Source organism: Bombina bombina, chromosome 4 (assembly GCF_027579735.1).
Source record: "Bombina bombina isolate aBomBom1 chromosome 4, aBomBom1.pri, whole genome shotgun sequence".
Classification (NCBI taxonomy): Eukaryota; Metazoa; Chordata; class Amphibia; order Anura; family Bombinatoridae; genus Bombina; species Bombina bombina.
In genome coordinates, this window is record NC_069502.1 from 62,633,003 (window position 1) to 62,652,519 (window position 19,517).

A 19,517-nucleotide genomic window follows, 5' to 3' on the forward strand; every position below is an offset into this window, starting at 1 on the left:
GTGAGGGAGCAGAGTGCTGGTATTAAGAGGGAGCAGAGTGCTGGTATTATCAGGCGAGGGAGCAGAGTGCTGGTATTATCAGGTGAGGGAGCAGAGTGCTGGTATTAACAGACATGGGAGCAGAGTGCTGGAATTATCAAGTGAGGGAGCAGAGTGTTGGTATTATCAGACGAGGAAGCAGAGTGCTGGTATTATCAGGTGAGGGAGCAGAGTGCTGGTATTATCAGGCGAGGAAGCAGAGTGCTGGTATTATCAGACGAGGGAGCAGAGTGCTGGTATTATCAGGTGAGGGAGCAGAGTGCTGATATTATTAGGCGAGGGAGCAGAGTGTTAGTATTATCAGGCGAGGGAGCAGAGTGTTAGTATTATCAGGCGAGGGAGAAGAGTGCTGGTATTATCAGGCGAGGAAGCAGAGTGCTGGTATTAACAGGTGAGGGAGAAGAGTGCTGGTATTATCAGGTGAGGGAGCAGAGTGCTGGTATTATCAGGCAAGGGAGAAGAGTGCTGGTATTATCAGGTGAGGGAGCAGAGTGCTGGTATTATCAGGCAAGGGAGCAGAGTGCTGGTATTATCAGGTGAGGGAGCAGAGTGTTAGTATTACCAGGCGAGGGAGCAGAGTGCTGGCATTATCAGGTAAAGGAGCAGAGTGCTGGTATTATCAAGTGAGGGAGCAGAGTGCTGGTATTATCAGGCAAGGGAGCAGAGTGCTGCAATTTTCAGGCGAGGGAGCAGAGTGCTGGTATTATCAGGCGAGGGAACAGAGTGCTGGTATTATCAGGCAAGGGAGCAGAGTGCTGGAATTTTCAGGTGAGGGAGCAGAGTGCTGGAATTATCAGGCGAGGGAACAGAGTGCTGGTATTATCAGGCAAGGGAGCAGAGTGCTGGTATTATCAGGTGAGGGAGCAGAGTGCTGGTATTATCAGGTGAAGCAGCAGAGTGCTGGTATTTACAGGCCATGGAGCAGAGTGCTGGTATTATCAGGCCAGGGAGCAGAGTGCTAGTATTATCAGGTGAGGAAGCAGAGTGCTGGTATTATCAGGTGAGGGAGCAGAGTTCTGGAATTATCAGGCAAGGGAGCAGAGCTCTGGAATTATCAGGCGAGGGAGCAGAGTGCTGGTATTATCAGGAGTGCAAGCTGAGTGCTGGTATTATCAGGAGAGCAAGCAGAGTGCTGGTATTATCAGGAGAGCAAGCTGAGTGCTGGTATTATCAGGAGAGCAAGCAGAGTGCTGGTATTATCAGGAGAGCAAGCTGAGTGCTGGTATTATCAGGAGAGCAAGCAGAGTGCTGGTATTATCAGGAGAGCAAGCAGAGTGCTGGTATTATCAGGAGAGCAAGCTGAGTGCTGGTATTATCAGGCAAGGGAGCAAAGTGCTGGTATTATCAGGAGAGCAAGCAGAGTGCTGGTATTATCAGGAGAGCAAGCAGAGTGCTGGTATTATCAGGAGAGCAAGCTGAGTGCTGGTATTATCAGGCAAGGGAGCAAAGTGCTGGTATTATCAGGAGAGCAAGCAGAGTGCTGGTATTATCAGGAGAGCAAGCTGAGTGCTGGTATTATCAGGAGAGCAAGCAGAGTGCTGGTATTATCAGGAGAGCAAGCAGAGTGCTGGTATTATCAGGAGAGCAAGCTGAGTGCTGGTATTATCAGGCAAGGGAGCAGAGTGCTGGTATTATCAGGCGAGCAAGCAGAGTGCTGGTATTATCAGGAGAGCAAGCTGAGTGCTGGTATTATCACGAGAGCAAGCAGAGTGCTGGTATTATCAGGAGAGCAAGCTGAGTGCTGGTATTATCAGGTGAGGAAGCAGAGTGCTGGTATTATCAGGAGAGCAAGCAGAGTGCTGGTATTATCAGGCAAGGGAGCAGAGTGCTGGTATTATCAGGCAAGGGAGCAGAGTGCTGGTATTATCAGGCAAGGGAGCAGAGTGCTGGTATTATCAGGCGAGCAAGCAGAGTGCTGGTATTATCAGGAGAGCAAGCTGAGTGCTGGTATTATCACGAGAGCAAGCAGAGTGCTGGTATTATCAGGAGAGCAAGCTGAGTGCTGGTATTATCAGGTGAGGAAGCAGAGTGCTGGTATTATCAGGAGAGCAAGCTGAGTGCTGGTATTATCAGGTGAGGAAGCAGAGTGCTGGTATTATCAGGAGAGCAAGCAGAGTGCTGGTATTATCAGGCAAGGGAGCAGAGTGTTGGTATTATCAGGCAAGGGAGCAGAGTGTTGGTATTATCACAAGGGAGCTGAGGGGTACAAGGGTAATGAGTTTGATCAGAGGTATCAGTTATATAGAGGGCATAAGGGTGTGCAGGGTAATGAATTTGATTGGAGGTATAGGGCATAAGGGGGTGCACAGTAATATATTTGATAGGAGGTATCAGTTATATATAGGGCATAAGGGGGTTCAGGGTAAAGCATTTGATCTGGGGTGTCAGTTATATAGATGATATAAGGGGGTGCAGGGTAATGCATTTAATCTGAGGTATAATTTATAGATAACGTAAGGGGTGCAGGGTAATGCATTTAATCTGAGGTATAATTTATAGATAACATAAGGGGCGGTACAAGGGTAATGCATTTAATCTGAGGTATAATTTATAGATAACGTAAGGGGTGCAGGGTAATGCATTTAATCTGAGGTATAATTTATAGATAACATAAGGGGCGGTACAAGGGTAATGCATTTAATCTGAGGTATCGGGCATATAGGTCACATAAGGGAGGTGCAGGGCAATGCATCTGAGGTGCCAGATATATAGCTGATATAGGGTGGGTACAAGAAAATTAACCTAAGCTAGTATAGAGATGAAAGGCTAAACTGCCAAACTATTATTTAACCCATTAGGCACCAGGGTTGTATGTGTCATTCCTAACAGAACTAATAACTCGTTACAAACAACACTAATCATTATGTGTCGTCTCTGTAAGAAGCTGCGGGATTTGTAAAACAGGCACCTGTCAGTTATAAGTGGTTTCAAGGTTGGAGTTGAGGAAATTGATAAAACCTCTCCATCCTCATCCCCTTCATCTTCGCTAGAGTTCTGAAGCAATTCTGATTCTTCCTCGACCCCCTCACCTCCATCCTTCCTCTTTCTTAGGTTGGGCCTGGTTGTGCCATCAATCTGATTCCCATAGTTACCTACACAATGGCAAAATTAACTTTTGGTTGCTACTGTTTATCCCATAGACAATTATTTATTAGTAAATATAGATCTTAATAGCATATAGTAACTAGAAGGCCCATCTAAAATGTTTAGACTCTAAGGAACATTGAGAAAAAAAATGTAAAGTAAAAGTTATTTAAAGGGACACTGAACCCAAATTTTTTCTTTCGTGATTCAGATAGAGCATGACATTTTAAGCAACTTTCTAATTTACTCCTATTATCACATTTTCTTTATTCTCTTGGCATCTTTATTTGAAATGCAAGAATGTAAGTTTAGATGCCAGCCCATTTTTGGTGAACAACCTAGGTTGTCCTTGCTGATTGGTGGATAAATTCATCCACCAATCAAAAAGTGCTACCCAGAGTCCTAAACCAAGAAAAAAGCTTAGATGCCTTCTTTTTCAAATAAAGATAGCAAGAGAACGAAGAAAAATTTATAATAGGAGTAAATTAGAAAGTTGCTTAAAATTGCATGCTCTGTCTGAACCACAAAATAAAACATTTGGGTTCAGTGTCCCTTTAAACTTTAACTGAAACTCATACAGCAGTTACATACTTCCTACTGACTGACTCTCATTGGTTGCAAGTTTCCTGCTAATGTTTATTGGCTGATAGGTAGATAGTACACAACTGATACTGTAGTATTTGTTTAAATTGAAATTGAAACTATGTTTTGCCCTAATGCATATCCAAGGCAGTATATAAATTGTTATTGTATGTGTCCCTTCCACTTACTCTGAAAAGCTATCATATCAATCTGAGTAAATGCTTTTACAAGCACTTTTCAATAATTTATCCTCAAATTATCACTTACTGTCTTCGCATTACTTTTTCCATAAAAGTCACTTAACTCTTTATGAGACATACGTTAGAAATATTGACACAGAGATGTTGAGTTTTACAACAATAAAGGTAAAATGATATTAAAACTTGAACATCTTTATGTTGCAAATGTTTGATATTTGTAATTAAATACATTGTAAAACGCGTGAGAATCACAAGTGAAGGCAGTCTTCATTCTTCTGTCAACTGGCACTTGCCTATATGTGTGCACGCCTATATTCCATTGAATCCCTAAAGGGACATGAAACCCATTTTTTTTTCTTAAATGCATGAGATAGAGCATGCAATTAAAAAAACAAAAAGAAAACAACTTTCTAAGTAACTTCTATTATCACAATTTCTTTGTTCTCTTGGTATCATTTATTGAAAAGCATAGACGTAGACTTAGGAGCATGCACGTGTCTGGAACACTATATTGCAGCAGTTTTGCAATAATATGATCCATTTGCAAGAGCACTAGTTGACAGCACTGTATCCTGCCATATAGTGCTCTACACCCTTACCTAGGTATCTTTTCAACAAAGAATTTACCATGGGAACAAAGCAAATTTGATAATAGAAGTAAATTGGAAACTTTTTTTTTAAATCTTATGCTCTGTCTGAATCACAAAATAAAAGGTACTTAGTTTTTTAACCTCAGAACAACAATTAAAATGTTCTGCTTCTACAATAGCTCTGTCACCCACAACGCAAATGCTGACTTACCTATTGTGACCTCGAAGTTTATTGGTTTGTCTCCAATTTTGCGATCAAGCATTGTAGCTTCTAAAAAGGCCCCGAAAAGAAAAAATTCCTCCATTTTTCCAGTGCAATTCTAAAGGAAAAACAAGAATATAACAATATGGATTGTGAATGGTTGAAAAACAAAAAGAAAGAGCTGACTACTTTACATAAGTAAGAATGTTCTACCAAGTCCTAAACACACATAATGTGATGTAGAAGTATGATTATAAGTAACAAAACAAAAAAATAATATACATATATATATATAATATATATGTGTGCGTGTGTTCTTACATCAGCAACTGGGGCAGCTCCTTCGATCTGGACCTCTGTAGAGCTGGTGAGCTCTGGAGAACTCGTATCCAATATTTCTACAGCAAGACTTAGCAAGAGCCGAGCACGGAATGAGACTCCCTCACCGAGTCCTTCATTCAAGTCCTGATGCTCGTCCATAAGTGTGTAATTGCGAGTGGAACCATACATGTTAACCCAGGCTGGGCCCAGCGTAGGAAGAAAGCCTGAGTGAAGGAAATTAAGGGCCCAAAAAAAAAAAAAAGAATTAAGGAAGACCATTTAGTGTTCATTTATGACAGTTCATATGGGCATGGGCATTTTACACAATGCTGTGACCTAACAATAAGAAATTATATGAACACAGTTAATATATAACCGCATAGAACAGTGACAGCGACACTGCATTTCACTTTATAATTATACTGGGCAAGATCTGTTAGACCTAAACCCACCTCGTGTTTAGAACTAGAGAATATGGGTTCTCGCTTCCAAAACACAATATAACCTTCTCATTGGCAACTCTGAAGTATAAATAATAACTACAGTAAAATATAACAACTACATGTATCAGACAATGCAATATGATTATATTCAATATAACAACGACCATGTGGTAATATTAATTACAATGTCCCCTCTCATTCACTGCCGATGTACAAGGAGGAACATTAACAGCCATGTTAGCAGATGCAGGTAATACCACGGACTTACCTTTGTCTCCCTCATTGGAGATTTTACGAAGGTCGATGAAGTGGGTTCCAATAGCGACATCATTCACTTTGTCTGAGTCACGGATCTGTATCTTCATTCTCTTGCACAGTGGTGGGAACATCTCTGTAAATATGATCTGCTCATTCCACATGGGCTCATAGCTGCTCTTCTGGACAGATGTCTTGCCCTGTTGTATGTGAACACAGGATGTTCAAGTCTTGTTGTAAGCTGAACGGAGAACGTTCTGGTCTGTCTATCTCATTCTGTGTCTCTCTCTGTCTATCTATCTATCTCTCTATCTCTCTCTCTCTGGCTCTCTCTCTGTCTATCTATATCTCTGTCTATAATCTATCTATATATTTATATATCCATCTATCTTTGTAAAGATGATCTGCTCATCCCACATGGGCTCATAGCTGCTCTTCTGGACAGATGTCTTGCCCTGTTGTATGTGAACACAGGATATTCAAGTCTTGTTGTAAGCTGAACAGAGAACATTCTGGTCTGTCTGTCTATCTCATTATGTGTCTCTCTCTATCTATCTATCTCTCTATCTATCTCTCTATCTATCTGTCTCTGGCTCTCTCTCTCTGTCTATCTATATCTCTGTCTATAATCTATCTGTCTATAATCTATCTGTCTATAATCTATATATATATATATATATATATATATATATATATCCATCTATCTTTGTAAAGATGATCTGCTCATTCCACATGGGCTCATAGCTGCTCTTCTGGACAGATGTCTTGCCCTGTTGTATGTGAACACAGTATGTTCAAGTCTTGTTGTAAGCTGAACGGAGATCGTTCTGGTCTGTCTGTCTGTCAGTCTGTCACTTTCTCTATCTCTCTATCTATCTCTCTCTCTCTGTATCTATCTATCTGTCTGTCTATCTATCTATTTATGTATTGTTCTATCTCTTTAAAGATGATCTGCTCATCCCACATGGGCTCATAGTTGCTCTTCTGGACATATGTCTTGTCCTGTTGTATGTTATTACAAGATATTCAAGTCTTGTAAGCTGAAGGGAGAACGTTCTGGTCTGTCTGTCTATCCCAGTCTATCTATCTATCTATCTATCTGTCTATAATCTATCTATCTATAATTTATCCATTTATCTATCTCTGTAAAGATGATCTGCTCATTCCACATGGGCTCATAGCTGCTCTTCTGGACAGATGTCTTGCCCTGTTGTATGTGAACACAGTATGTTCAAGTCTTGTTGTAAGCTGAACAGAGATCGTTCTGGTCTATCTGTCTGTCAGTCTGTCACTTCCTCTATCTCTCTATCTATCTCTCTCTCTCTGTATCTATCTATCTGTCTGTCTATCTATCTATCTATCTATCTATCTATCTATCTATGTATTGTTCTATCTCTTTAAAGATGATCTGCTCATCCCACATGGGCTCATAGTTGCTCTTCTGGACATATGTCTTGTCGTGTTGTATGTTATTACAAGATATTCAAGTCTTGTAAGCTGAAGGGAGAACGTTCTGGTCTGTCTGTCTATCCCAGTCTATCTATCTATCTATCTATCTGTCTATAATCTATCTATCTATAATTTATCCATTTATCTATCTCTGTAAAGATGATCTGCTCATCCCACATGGGCTCATAGCTGCTCTTCTGGACAGATGTGTTGCCCTGTTGTATGTGAACACAAAATATTCAAGTCTTGTTGTAAGCTGAACAGATAATTTTCTGGCCTGTCTGTTTATCTTTCCCTCTGTCTATAATCTATCTATCTATCTATAATCTATCTATAATCTATCTATCTATCATATATATATATATATATATATATATATATATATATATATATATATATATATATATATATATATATATATATCTTTGTAAAGATGATCTGCTCATTCCCCATGGGCTCATAGCTTCTCTTCTTGACAGATGTCTTGCTTTGTTGTTCTATGTGAACACAGGATATTCACTGTTGTAAGCTGAATGGAGGACTGATGTCTGTCTATCTATCTATCTATCTATCTATCTATCTATCTATCTATCTATCTATCTATCTGTCTCTGTGTTTCAATTGCTTACAAAATAATGCACTGTATAGTTACATATATTTTCAACTTAGATAACTTTAGTTAAGGGGGCATAAAACACAAATAGAACATACAATTTTAAACAACTTTTCAATTTGCTTCTATTATCAAATTTTCTTTTTTTCTATAGTCCTTTGTTGAAAAGCAGTAAAGTACGCTCAGGAGAGTGCAAGTGTCTGCAGTACTATACAGCAGCAGTTTTGGAAGAATGTTGTACATTAGCAAGAGCACTTTTTCCTGCCATTTAGTGTTCCAGACATGCACTCTACCTACATAGATATCTCAACAAAGGATGAATAAGATGAGATGGAAGCAAATTTAACAATAGAAGTAAATGTAATTTCTTTTTCTTTTTATTGTATACTCTGAATCAAGAAATAATATTTTTGGGTTTAATGTCACTTTAATTTAGTTAAATGTTACTAAGTAAAATGTAAATTATTGTTATTTGATTTGCTGGATCTTAAATACAGTAACTTGACACTGTTAAAGCAGAAACTTCCCCAAATACAGACTGGCATTTGCTGGGCAGAGGCAGCGGGAGGCACATTGTGGTCATCCCAATAATGTCATCCCCATAAAATAATGTTATACAGAATCTGAGACCTGAGCCTACTGTGCCTAAGAATACAATAAACCTCCAGCACATCTTGTGACAACTGGTAAACATATACAGTAAATAATGAGCTCAAACATGGCAGCTAAAGTGTTTGCACAACATTGCTTTATGTTCAAGAGCTGGTACTTTTGTCTCTGAAAAGGCAGAAGAGTTCAACAGCAAAACTCAAAGAGAAAGAGTCTTGGGATTTATTCACAGTATATGGTAGCCTCATAACTAAGTTGTTCTAGCACTACAATTTAATGCCTCTCTATAGTTAATCTGTTTATTACCACTAGGTGGCAATCTTGTGCTATCAATGCTAAAATAAACAACGGAAACCTATTTCACAAACCATTCCTGAGCTTTTTCATTGTACGTATAGTGAATATTCTAACCATTAAATAAAACTATTTGTAAATCTACCAATAAACAATACTTGTGCTAAGTAGTACATAAAGAAGAAACAGTAAGTAGTTTAAGATTAACCGTTCACTAGAGTTCAACATAACTGGACTTTAAGGGGTCGATTTATTAAAGGTTTCGCAAGCCTTTCAACCCACTACGACTGCAGGTTCTCACAAGTGGAGAAATTAAATCTCTGCGGTCTCGTCAGACTGGGGAGATTTACAGCTCCTGCCCGCGCCTGATTGGCTGTGCGCGGACAGGGGGTAGGATTGCACGTGAGCACAAAATAGCGCTCGTGTGCTCGTGAGGCGAGCTGCAGAAGACAAGGGCACGTATGTGCGCCCCTATCTGCCTCAGCTTGATAAATCGCCCTCTAAGCATGTAATTTTATATAAAATGTTTAGTTATATCTAATGGAACAACTCTCCAATATTTATTTTTTCCACTTTTCATATAAATTAGCTCGGAAAACTACTGACTTCTCAAGGCTAACCCTGCTGCATCGCTTCCTGATTGTCATTAGCTAAGAAAAATGGCAAAACCATGCACTCTTTACTAAGATTATTACTATGACTAGCCTTGTTGTCTGCACACTTACGCCTGAGTTGGCTTCTCCAAATAAAGCAAATGGTGGCTGGGGTTTAGCTATTCAAAAATAACTGCAGCAAACAATGTGTTAATTTTTTTTTAAATTTTTAAACTTGCCTTTTTTTTTTTTTTATTCTGTAGCAAGATAACAGAAATGTCTTGTAATTACAGGGTATTTACTGTCCCTTTAAATAAAGTTAAAGTAGTAGCTAGTGCTCTTGCTACAAACCCAGCAGTACCACAAAAAAACTCCTGGGGTCAGGATTGGCAAAGAACGAAAGTGAAACTTACAAACGTATTGGCTGATACAGTATTCAATCAAGTGACAAGGACATTCCACGATCGTTATTGAATAGTGAAACTTTTAACATTTTAAAGCATTTCCCACTTTCAAAAAAAAGCTCCCCCCCACCTTAGAGTAATGGTTTTAACCCCATGAATAAGTCAACAAATGTCTTTGTGTCATTCATTAGTTAGTTAGTGTTTTTATTAAATGGTCCTCTCATTTATTGTTTTCAGATAAATACAATACATTACATATAAGCAAACACATGAAACTGCATTTTAATGCACTATAACTTTTCCTACAGACAAATGAAGTTGACAGGTAAAATATGTGAGTGGGTACAGTCTGTATTATTTTAATAGCTGTGGAACTCTCAGAACCAAAAAATAATTGGTCTGGACTTGCCAGTGTGTGTATCCGCCTGAGCTCATTAGAGTGCTCCTCCGCTTGGAATTTTTCTGAGATTTTTCCTGTTCTTAACAGTTGTAGACAAATATCTCAGACACTGATAGAAATGTAAATTAACATTAATTGTTCAATCTAAACTTTTCTTGGGTAAAGTGTACACTGTACAGGCAGATTGGATTTGATAAACATTCTTATAGATGCTAAAGTGATCTGTTTGGTGGCATTTGTACCTTTTGACCAGCGAATGAGACTTGCACATACGGATCCACCAGATCCTTGTTTTCTCCTATTAGCGCTTTCTTGACGTTAGCCATGATACTGGTGTTCATCCTGGGCAAACCTTCTGCACGGTAGATCTTCACGTAGAACCGCGCCCACTGGCGTTCTGGGGGCACACCGTCAGGAAGTAGCAAGTTCCTGAAAAGGGGTTGGTAGTTTGTAAGCATTAAAGACACATCAAAACTCAAAATCCAATGCCCCATAAAAAGCTTATTTATAGCTGTCCATGATTGGTTGCGGCAAAGGAGATAAACAAAACTACATTCAAGAGGCTTTTCAAAGGATGTGTCCCTAGACTGCAAAAAACATGCAAATGTTGCTAAAAATATTACAGTTAGTTTTGAATGATTTAAAACATTTGTTTAGTGTGCGGATTTGTTTTTGCTATGCAGTGATTAATTGCTGATATGTACTCTACAAATATAAATATGACTAATGTAAGATATCAGTTTACATCAGGGGTCTGTTCCCGTTGCACGAAGAGTCTCACTAAAATAAGCCTAATTATGTAATGTCAATGGGAAGTCTATGGGGTCGAATTATCAAGCTCCGAAAAGAGCTTGATGCCCCTGTTTTCGCGTGAGCCTTCAGGCTCGCCGGAAACAGAAGTTAAGAAACAGCGGTCTGCCTCTGAGACTGCGGACATCAATCCACCCGATCGAATGATTGACACCCCCTGCTAGCGGCACCAGAAGTGCTTGTGCAATGATAAATGCTGACAGCGTATGCTGTCTGCATTTAGCGATGCAGGCCGGACATTATTCGCTATAGTGAATCATGTCCGCTCGGGGTATGATAAATCTAGCCCTATGTGCTATGTTCTAGGACCCTTTCAAATTGACATAAATAATATAAAGTTATTGTATTTAAAGTACCATTGAATAAAGAATTGCATAATCAACAAATGCATAATGAAAAGACAACGCAATAGCACTTAGGGGCCCATTTATTAAGCAGTGGATGTTGCTTCGGAGCCCCATCGTTTCAGGTCCAATTTAGCCCCATCGTAAGACCGCTGCTCCTTAACTCGTCCGCCACCTCTGAGGTGGCGGACAGCAATCAGCCCGATCCGATCCAATCAGGTTGATTGACACCCCCCCAAGAAATGCTTGTGCAATGATAAACAACGTATGCTGTCGGCATTTATCGATGTCCATCCGCACAATAATAAATCAACCCCCTAGTCTCAATTTCAAATGAGTAGATATTTTTCCTGACAAATATTAGTTTCATTTTCCTCCCTCCTGCGTCATGTGACAGCCATCAGCCAATCACACAATGCATAAAGTTTTATACTGTGAACTCTTGCACATGCTCAGTAGGAGCTGGTGCCTCAGAAAGTGTGCATATAAAAAGGCTGTGCACATTTTCAAGTAAAATGGGAAGTTGTCTAAGATTGTGTGTTCTATCTGAATCATGTAAGTTTATTTTTTCCTTTAGTGTCCCTTTAGGCTCTCACATGCATGCCGGCCTATGGGACATATCCAGTACATTATAATGAGAGACAGAAGTTGTTATTGAGCTCTGCTCTATGCTTATTGGAAATAAACTAATTTATCTGGGGTTAGGTGCCAAATGAATGTTGTCTATATTTGTACATTACACCCACTTAACCTTGGGAAGAGATTACTTCTGCTGTATCAGTAACAGAAATTATAAAGCAGATACCAGCTAAAGTGGTCTTTGTTGCACCTTAGGTGAGCGCCATTATTTGTAACTGGAATAGCCATTACTTACTGAGCACTAAAGCTGTTTCATTATTTCTGGCACCGAATCTTAATCCCAGTGTCTCAGAAACCTCATAAGCATCTGCAATTTAGTCAGCTGTAACTGTAAAATGTGAATAGCTGTTTTCCTTCTTTCAGTGTCCCTCATGGAGGCTGCTGTGGAAGCCACAGTCCCAGAGGTGTCACCGGAATTGCTTTGAAGTATAATTAGGAAGCACATTTCATACACACAGCCCCAAGGAGTTGGCAATAGAGATCTCAGCCTTCTGATGTGGAATGTGTTACAGACCCTCTTCTATATTTACATGCAATAAAGTACCTTAGTGCATTATTATCTGTGCAGCTTTCATTTGTCAAAGTGAACTCATTTATTCATCAGTAAAATGGGCAAGTCTGGGTTAACCTCTTGGCAGCGACAGTGGGATGCAACGCATACATTTTCATAACAGATATGAACCAGAGTCAGGTGTTTGGGCAGGATGAGAGGGGCACCCGCCCCGGGGCCCACACTTTAGGGGGCCCCGCACTGTCAGGGTGAGAATATGGGAAGGTACAATGTACATCTTATATTTAGTGTATAATAAAAGTGTTTACAGTATTGGGAGGTTTAATATATTGTGTTATTCTTTATACAAAACATGCTACATGTGGGACAGGTGTGGGCCAGGGAATACAGGGGAAGAGGAATATGGGGCTGGGCTGAGGGGCCGACAAGTTTCTCTTTCTCAGGACCCCACAAAAGCTAAGAGGACACATATTTTTTATGATAGACATCTATATCACAGGCATTCATGAAATCCCATAAAGTGTTCTTTGTCTTTACCACCTCTATTGGAAGTCACTCAGCTCCTGTAAGGAAGTGTTTTCTGCAAATTACTCTTTTTTTGTGTGTAAATCACAACACTAAATAATGCATTCCAGTCTGCCAGCAACCAAGGAGTTAAACAGGTCCATGTGTTTATTATTGTCTGCAGAAATATTTCTGTGCTGGTTTCTCAGTTATTGCTCTATGTGATTTCTCTTTACTCTATAAATAAAAAGATGTCTTTCAATGGAGAGAGATCTCACAGTGGGAGGAATTCACTAAATATTATCGAGTATCACTAGTTACTATGTTATGTTATGCTGTTGAATCAATAAATTGTAATTACTTTAGGGAATTAACTACACAGCTTACCATGTATATTAGAGAGGCTGAACAGACTGGATAAGGTGATAAGTTATTAGAATTATTAGTTTGTCTTTCATGTCTCCTGCATTATTGAGTACACATTGAACTATGAGGATAATGGTGTGTGTTTAACTCCTAATATTCTGAAAAAATGCACCAATGGGGGGAAGGCACAGTAGGGGTAGTCTAGAGGCATGGCAGGGCAACATGGGGCACGTTGGGACATTAATAGGGTGTGGAAAGTGGTGGGACAGACAGAGCTCCAGACTATTTCATAAAATAAGAGACTGTTCAGAACTACACAAATCTGAGTCCCTACCATCTCCAGTTCCTATGTTTTTGCTAGGTAGTGAGTGAGCTTTAATTGAAGACTTTCTACAGAAAATTCTTTCTACAGGCAATTTACCATGGGATGTCACAACAACAAAAAACTCTGTGATATAATAAACACATTTAATATTTTTTGAATTATTAAAATGTAATTACATTTTTGCATTGTAAAGATAGGATTTTTAGTAAATACTACATCCAAAACTACTGCTCAGTTCTTGGCAGGGAAATAGATTTTATAGGGTATTCTTAGCTTTAGCAAGTGAAAATCTGCTCAGTAAGTCAAGGCTCTGTTTATGTGATTTTTAAACATATAAAGCAGAAAAAAGAGACAGAGAAGAGGAAGAAATACAAAGAGAGACAGAGAAAGTTTGAGAAAAAGAGAGAAAATGAGAAAGAGACAGAAAGAGAGGTAAAAAGAGACAAAGAAAGAGAGAGAGAAAGAAAGACAGAGAGGGTGTGAGAAAAAAAGGAGAGTGAGAGAGCTAGAAAGAGAATGAGTTAGGGAGAAAAAGAGAGAGACCTATTTTCGGTATTTAATTTATGACATGCAGCATAGAACACAGGTATGTCACAGACATGACTAGAGTCTAAATCAAAGCTTTCCAAACTTTTTATGTTGGTGACACACTTTTTAGACCTACATCATTTCGTGACACAGTAATTCAGTTGTCCTAGCAAAAAGGAGGTTAAACTAACTTGTTTTAAGAGATACAGACACATACATGAATTATATAATAATGAAATGTATTTACAAGTAACAGTATGTATGTGCAAGAATTAAAAAAAAAGTTTAATAACACCAATAGCTACTTGATATTTTAATGGGATGTATGAGGTTGATGGGATGAACACAATTTCTGAATATTTAGTGGAATATTAGAAAAAGACACTCGCGTTTCATCATCAAGCTTTTCTTAAGCTTCCACTTCCTATCCATATATCAAGAGCAGCAATGCACTACTGGGAGCTAGCTGCAGAAAATAACCCCTCTGACTTCAGCTCAGCGTTTAAACTGCCGCCCTCAGAGCTCGGTGAGTCCGATTGACTACTGACCGCGCTGCAAACACACTGCTCTCCCATTTACTGACTACACATGCAGTCACAAGCCGACTAAGGAGACTACACGTGCAGTCACGAGCCAATGTGCCGCCAATGGGAAGAGTTTCAGTTCCCACTGAGCTGCGCCAATAGGTTAAGATGATCTGTGTCCGCCTAGGTATCAATCACGTGTCAACCATGTGATATGCGTAGCAGGCAGGCGGAAAGTCAGAAACCAAAAAAAAAAAATTGTGCTGAAGCAGGGACACACCTACACACTGCTGCCGACACACTAGTGTGTCCCGACACACAGTTTGGAAAGCACTGGTCTAAATATTGTTCACATATTGGGGCATATCTATCAAGCTCCGGATAGAGCTTGAGGCCCCGTGTTTCTGGCGAGCCTGCAGACTCGCCAGAAACACCAGTTATGAAGCAGCGGTCTAAAGACCGCTGCTCCATAACCTGTCTGCCTGCTCTGAGCAGGCGGAGAGACATTGCCGCAATTCAACCCCGATCGAGTACGATCAGGTTGATTGACACCCCCTGTTGGCGGCCGATTGGTCGCGATTCTGCAGGGGCGGCGTTGCACCAGCAGCTCTTGTGAGCTGCTGGTGCAATGCTGAATACGGAGAGCGTATTGCTCTCCGTATTCAGCGAGGTCTGGCGGACCTGATCCGCACTGTCGGATCAGGTCCGCCAGACTTTGATAAATAGAGGCCATTGAGTTCAGTTCTATCAGAAGCCGTTACTAGAAGTTCTCTAGTCTCTGCAGCGTGTTTCTCATATTACAGACAAGACACATACAGTGAGTAGATTGTAAGTGTATCACAGAGAGACATACAGTGAGTAGATTGTAAGTGTATCACAGAGAGACACATAAAGTGAGTAGATTGTAAGTGTATCACAGAGAGACACATACAGTGAGTAGATTGTAAGTGTATCACAGGGAGATACATACAGTGAGTAGATTGTAAGTGTATCACAGAGAGACACATACAGTGAGTAGATTGTAAGTGTATCACAGGGAGACACATACAGTGAGTAGATTGTAAGTGTATCACAGAGAGACACATACAGTGAGTAGATTGTAAGTGTATCACAGAGAGACACATACAGTGAGTAGATTGTAAGTGTATCACAGAGAGACACATACAGTGAGTAGATTGTAAGTGTATCACAGGGAGACACATACAGTGAGTAGATTGTAAGTGTATCACAGAGAGACACATACAGTGAGTAGATTGTAAGTGTATCACAGGGAGACACATACAGTGAGTAGATTGTAAGTGTATCACAGAGAGACACATACACTGAGTAGATTGTAAGTGTATCACAGACACATACAGTGAGTAGATTGTAAGTGTATCACAGAGAGACACATACAGTGAGTAGATTGTAAGTGTATCACAGAGAGACACATACAGTGAGTAGATTGTAAGTGTATCACAGAGAGACACATACAGTGAGTAGATTGTAAGTGTATCACAAAGAGACACATACAGTAAGTAGATTGTAAGTGTGTCACAGAGACACATACAGTGAGTAGATTGTAAGTGTATTACAGAGAGACATACAGTGAGTAGATTGTAAGTGTATCACAGAGAGACTTATAGAGTGAGTAGATTGTAAGTGTATCACAGAGAGACCCACACGGTGAGTAGATTGTAAGTGTATCACCTAGAGACACATACAGTGAGTAGATTGTAAGTGTATCACAGAGACACATACAGTGAGTAGATTGTAAGTGTATCACAGAGACACATACAGTGAGTAGATTGTAAGTGTATCACAGAGAGACACATACAGTGAGTAGATTGTAAGTGTATCACCTAGAGACACATACAGTGAGTAGATTGTAAGTGTATCACAGAGACACATACAGTGAGTAGATTGTAAGTGTATCACAGAGACACATACAGTGAGTAGATTGTAAGTGTATCACAGAGAGACACATACAGTGAGTAGATTGTAAGTGTATTACAGAGACACATACAGTGAGTAGATTGTAAGTGTATTACAGACACATACAGTGAGTAGATTGTAAGTGTATCACAGAGACACATACAGTAAGTAGATTTTAAGTGTATTACAGAGAGACATACAGTGAGTAGATTGTAAGTGTATTACAGAGACACATACAGTGAGTAGATTGTAAGTGTATCACAGAGACACATACAGTGAATAGATTGTAAATGTATCATAGAGACACATACAGTGAGTAGATTGTAAGTGTATCACAGAGAGACATACAGTGAGTAGATTTTAAATGTATCACAGAGAGACACATACAGTGAGTAGATTGTAAGTGTATCACAGAGACACATACAGTGAGTAGATTGTAAGTGTATCACAGAGAGACATACAGTGAGTAGATTGTAAGTGTATCACAGAGAGACACATACAGTGAGTAGATTGTAAGTGTATCACAGAGAGACATACAGTGAGTAGATTGTAAGTGTATTACAGAGAGACACATACAGTGAGTAGATTGTAAGTGTATCACAGAGAGACACATACAGTGAGTAGATTGTAAGTGTATCACAGAGAGACACATACAGTGAGTAGATTGTAAGTGTAATACAGAGAAACACATACAGTGAGTAGATTGTAAGTGTATCACAGAGAGGCACATACAGTGAGTAGATTGTAAGTGTATCACAGAGACACATACAGTGAATAGATTGTAAATGTATCACAGAGACACATACAGTGAATAGATTGTAAATGTATCATAGAGACACATACAGTGAGTAGATTGTAAGTGTATCACAGAGAGACATACAGTGAGTAGATTTTAAATGTATCACAGAGAGACACATACAGTGAGTAGATTGTAAGTGTATCACAGAGACACATACAGTGAGTAGATTGTAAGTGTATCACAGAGAGACATACAGTGAGTAGATTGTAAGTGTATCACAGAGAGACACATACAGTGAGTAGATTGTAAGTGTATCACAGAGAGACATACAGTGAGTAGATTGTAAGTGTATCACAGACAGACATACAGTGAGTAGATTGTAAGTGTATCACAGAGAGACATACAGTGAGTAGATTGTAAGTGTATCACAGAGAGACATACAGTGAGTAGATTGTAAGTGTATCACAGAGAGACACATACAGTGAGTAGATTGTAAGTGTATCACAGAGACACATACAGTGAGTAGATTGTAAGTGTATTACAGAGAGACATACAGTGAGTAGATTGTAAGTGTATCACAGAGAGACATACAGTGAGTAGATTGTAAGTGTATCACAGAGAGACACATACAGTGAGTAGATTGTAAGTGTATCACAGAGACACATACAGTGAGTAGATTGTAAGTGTATTACAGAGAGACATACAGTGAGTAGATTGTAAGTGTATCACAGAGACACATACAGTGAGTAGATTGTAAGTGTATCACAGAGAGACACACACAATGAGTAGATTGTAAGTGTATCACAGAGAGACTTATAGAGTGAGTAGATTGTAAGTGTATCACAGAGAGACCCACACGGTGAGTAGATTGTAAGTGTATCACATAGAGACACATACAGTGAGTAGATTGTAAGTGTATCACCTAGAGACACATACAGTGAGTAGATTGTAAGTGTATCACAGAGACACATACAGTGAGTAGATTGTAAGTGTATCACAGAGACACATACAGTGAGTAGATTGTAAGTGTATCACAGAGAGACACATACAGTGAGTAGATTGTAAGTGTATTACAGAGACACATACAGTGAGTAGATTGTAAGTGTATTACAGACACATACAGTGAGTAGATTGTAAGTGTATCACAGAGACACATACAGTAAGTAGATTTTAAGTGTATTACAGAGAGACATACAGTGAGTAGATTGTAAGTGTATTACAGAGACACATACAGTGAGTAGATTGTAAGTGTATCACAGAGAGACACGTACAGTGAGTACATTGTAAGTGTATCACAGAGACACATACAGTGAATAGATTGTAAATGTATCATAGAGACACATACAGTGAGTAGATTGTAAGTGTATCACAGAGAGACATACAGTGAGTAGATTTTAAATGTATCACAGAGAGACACATACAGTGAGTAGATTGTAAGTGTATCACAGAGACACATACAGTGAGTAGATTGTAAGTGTATCACAGAGAGACATACAGTGAGTAGATTGTAAGTGTATCACAGAGAGACACATACAGTGAGTAGATTGTAAGTGTATCACAGAGAGACACATACAGTGAGTAGATTGTAAGTGTATCACAGACAGACATACAGTGAGTAGATTGTAAGTGTATCACAGAGAGACATACAGTGAGTAGATTGTAAGTGTATTACAGAGAGACACATACAGTGAGTAGATTGTAAGTGTATCACAGAGAGACACATACAGTGAGTAGATTGTAAGTGTATCACAGAGAGACACATACAGTGAGTAGATTGTAAGTGTAATACAGAGAAACACATACAGTGAGTAAATTGTAAGTGTATCACAGAGAGGCACATACAGTGAGTAGATTGTAAGTGTATCACAGAGAGACACATACAGTGAGTAGATTGTAAGTGTATCACAGAGAGACACATACAGTGAGTAGATTGTAAGTGTATCACAGACACATACAGTGAGTAGATTGTAAGTGTATCACAGAGACACATACAGTGAGTAGATTGTAAGTGTATCACAGAGAGACATACAGTGAGTTGATTGTAAGTGTATCACAGAGACACATACAGTGAGTAGATTGTAAGTGTATCACAGAGACACATACAGTGAGTAGATTGTAAGTGTATCACAGAGAGACATACAGTGAGTAGATTGTAAGTGTATCACAGAGAGACACATACAGTGAGTAGATTGTAAGTGTATCACATAGACACATACAGTGAGTAGATTGTAAGTG

At 39.3% G+C, this 19,517-nt stretch overlaps 1 protein-coding gene across 1 annotated transcript in view; it reads right to left on the reverse strand.

Annotated features, from left to right (window-relative positions):
• OTOF (otoferlin) overlaps positions 1–19,517 on the reverse strand; it is a 742,062-nt gene that overhangs the window by 172,074 nt on the left and 550,471 nt on the right. Inside the window, exons 13-17 of the mRNA XM_053709494.1 lie at positions 10,321–10,507; positions 5,730–5,916; positions 5,019–5,242; positions 4,707–4,815; positions 2,948–3,131 (exon numbers count right to left, since the gene is read on the reverse strand). Of these exons, the coding sequence (XP_053565469.1) occupies positions 2,948–3,131; positions 4,707–4,815; positions 5,019–5,242; positions 5,730–5,916; positions 10,321–10,507 (891 nt within the window). The remainder of the gene's footprint in view (positions 1–2,947; positions 3,132–4,706; positions 4,816–5,018; positions 5,243–5,729; positions 5,917–10,320; positions 10,508–19,517) is intronic.